This window comes from Acanthamoeba castellanii (genome assembly GCF_000313135.1).
Source record: "Acanthamoeba castellanii str. Neff unplaced genomic scaffold scf7180000084679, whole genome shotgun sequence".
NCBI lineage: Eukaryota > Discosea > Longamoebia > Acanthamoebidae > Acanthamoeba > Acanthamoeba castellanii.
Window position 1 is genome coordinate 407,285 of NW_004457297.1, and position 2,829 is coordinate 410,113.

Here is a 2,829-nt window from a genome sequence, read left to right on the forward strand (position 1 = left end):
GTTTCATTCACTCACGCTCAACGTAACAGGTGACTGGTGCGGGTATCACCAAGAAATCCACCAAAGACAGCGATGACGATGACTCAGAGGAAGAGGAAGAGGGCAAGCTGGCCAAGACCGACGAGAACTACTTCGTCCAGGCCTACAGGCAGTCGGCCTTCTACGCGTCGGCGGACCAGGAGCTCACGCGCGGTATCTACGCCGCCGCAGTGATGGACAAGAGCGGCACGGACGACGGCGCGCGGGAGAAGCGATGGCACCACAAGATCAAGCGGCGGCTGAGCGACCGCTACGCGAGCCTGCCGACCACGCAGCTGTGGGAGATGTTCGTGCGCGGGACGAAGAGCTACTGGCGTCAGCCGGAGGAGTTCGTCATGAAGCTCTCGCTGCCGATCGTCATGGGCGTCGTGCTGGGTACCTACTTCCTCGACCTGGGCCGAGACCAGGCCTCCAACACCCAACGCGTGGGCATGCTCTACTACGCCCTCCTCTTCTCCAACATGGGCGCCCTTCGTACGTCGCACCTCCATCCCCACCCCAGCTTGGTGTGCCACGTCATGCCACGTCATTGCTCACCTGCGTGTGGTGTGCGCAGAGCTTAAGGCCAACCTGATCCTGTCGCGGCCGCCCATGTACCGCGAGCGGGCCTCGCGCACCTACTCGTCGCTCATCTACCTGCTCAGCCTTATCGCCATCGAGCTGCCCTACATTCTGATCAACACCGTCACCTTTGTGTACGCCCGCACACACCGCACACACCGCGTCGCCGTACTAACGTGTGTCGTGTGTCGTGTGTGTCCAGTGTTCCGGTGTACTTCATATCGGGGCTGCAGTACGAGGCGGGCAAGTTCTGGATCTTCTTCGCGCTCTACCTGCTGGCCAACCTTATCTCGCTGGTGGTGGTCTACACGCTCTGCTTCTCGGCGCCCAACATCGCCGTGGCCAACGTCATGGCGGGCCTCGTGTTCACCGTCCTCTCCATGTTCGCCGGCTTCCTCATCGCGCGCAACAAGATCCCCGACTACTGGATCTGGCTCCACTACCTGGACGTCAACATGTACCCCATCGAGGCCCTGCTGATCAACGAGATCAAGGGCATGGACTTCCACTGCTCCGACAGCGAGCTCGTTCAGGTACTGCTCCTGTTGATACAAAAAGTCATTTTTTTGTATATAAATCATATTATATTATCGATAATATGTTATAAAAAATCTAATATTATATTCCTAAAAACGACACAGGTCCCGATTGAGTTGGCCGCCGGAGGAACGGCGACGGCGTACTACTGCCCCATCACGACCGGCGAGCAGTTCCTGGATAGCCTGGGAATGTCGGCCGATAACATGCTGCGCGATTCGCTCGTCATGGTGGGCTGGGTCCTGGCCCTGTTCATCTCGAGCGCCTTCCTCCTCAAGTGTGTCGTACACCAGAAGCGATAAATTATTTTCGTATATTTTTGGGAGATGTAAAGAAGGTATAATTGGAAGGGGATGGAGCCCTTCATCTCAAGGCGGAAAAGCTCACACCAAGAAATTTCTAACAGTAATTCCTGGGGCAGTACAGCACATGTAGGCTGGCCTTCTTGAGCTTGTTGTAGGTCTCCTCATTGAGGATGTTAATGGAAGTGAGAACCAGTCTGCAAACCTTGTACAGGAGAGTCTCTTTTATCAGCCCTGACACCAGAACGCCTGACTGGGTGAACACCATGACCAAATTGAAATCCCTGTAGGTACCATGAAGAAATTCGCCAAGCAAAGGGCGTGAGTTTCAAAAGAACCCACCCCAAAGGCCCCCAACAATCGCTCTTGCCCAAAACAATCCTCCCCCACTGGTGGGTAACAAACTACCGACTGACCTAGTAATTACTGGAGGCGACCTATTTGGTAGCCAATGGGTGGGGTCCTTCCTCCTCAACGAGCCTAAATAAATGCAAACATACGCCAGTCGGCCAGTGGTTTGTACCAACCGCGACACTCACAAACAGTGCGACCATGACCGAGCCTCGCTGCAGCCTCTTCAACGTTGGTGCTGGGCGCTACCTCAAGAACTCGGATTGGCGAGCAACCTTAGACACCATGGACGCCAGGTGCATATTGCTCCATCACGCTTGAGATGATCTTTTATTGATTGTAATTATCAAATACTACACAACAGGGCATCCATGTTCAAGCTGCAGTGGTGCGAGCGAGGTGAAAATGACGTGGCGAAGACCATCCTCATCCGCACCGACCAACACCCCCAGTCTCTCCTCGACAGTGCCGACCTCTGTTTTCAGGGGGCCGCTCTGGACGGAAACAAGTGCTGGGAGCAGAGGCGGTGGTGGAGGGTGCTCTACCTGCAACTGGAGGGGGACCACTCCCCCGTGGTGGCCTTCAAGAGCTTTCAGAACGGCGAGCTGCTGGCCGCTACCCCAGACGGCACAGGCGTGGAGCTGATTGGCGGTCCCGACAACCAGCCGGTGGCCCAGATCCCCGCGAGGGCGTTGTGGAGGCTGAGTGTGGTGGAGCACGCGCTCTCCCCCGCCCAGGTGGCGAGCCTCTGCTTTGCCCCGTTTGTGGCGGCCGCGGCGGCTGTCGGGGGTGGTGCCGCCGCGGTGGGGATCATCACCTTCTTCGCGGCTCAGACCACCATCGGGAGTGCGTTGACGTTTGCGGCTATCTCGACGGGTGCCGCCGTGGCGGGGATCGCCGGCGGTGCCACTACGGTGAGCGACTGCTTGAAAGGAATCAGCGCGGGATACTTTGTGGATTGGTGAACAATACATGTATCTGAGCTGGTTACTGAACCTTTGGTTCCTAACAGGCAATTCTAGTTCTTGGTTTCTTCGTT

General features: G+C 56.7%; 2 protein-coding genes across 2 annotated transcripts in view; both read left to right on the forward strand.

The window, feature by feature from the left end:
- ACA1_375600 (ABC2 type transporter superfamily protein) overlaps positions 1 to 1,439 on the forward strand; it is a gene marked incomplete at both ends in the record, with an annotated part of 4,152 nt that extends 2,713 nt beyond the window's left edge. The window contains 4 exons of the mRNA XM_004334376.1: positions 30 to 513; positions 596 to 734; positions 803 to 1,133; positions 1,242 to 1,439. Of these exons, the coding sequence (XP_004334424.1) occupies positions 30 to 513; positions 596 to 734; positions 803 to 1,133; positions 1,242 to 1,439 (1,152 nt within the window). The remainder of the gene's footprint in view (positions 1 to 29; positions 514 to 595; positions 735 to 802; positions 1,134 to 1,241) is intronic.
- A 552-nt stretch (positions 1,440 to 1,991) lies between these two features.
- On the forward strand, positions 1,992 to 2,755 carry ACA1_375710 (uncharacterized protein; the record flags this gene model as incomplete). Its single annotated transcript, XM_004334377.1, has 2 exons — positions 1,992 to 2,086; positions 2,155 to 2,755. The coding sequence occupies 2 exons, from the start codon at positions 1,992 to 1,994 to the stop codon at positions 2,753 to 2,755; spliced, it is 696 nt and encodes a 231-aa protein (XP_004334425.1).
- Positions 2,756 to 2,829: the final 74 nt, after the last annotated feature.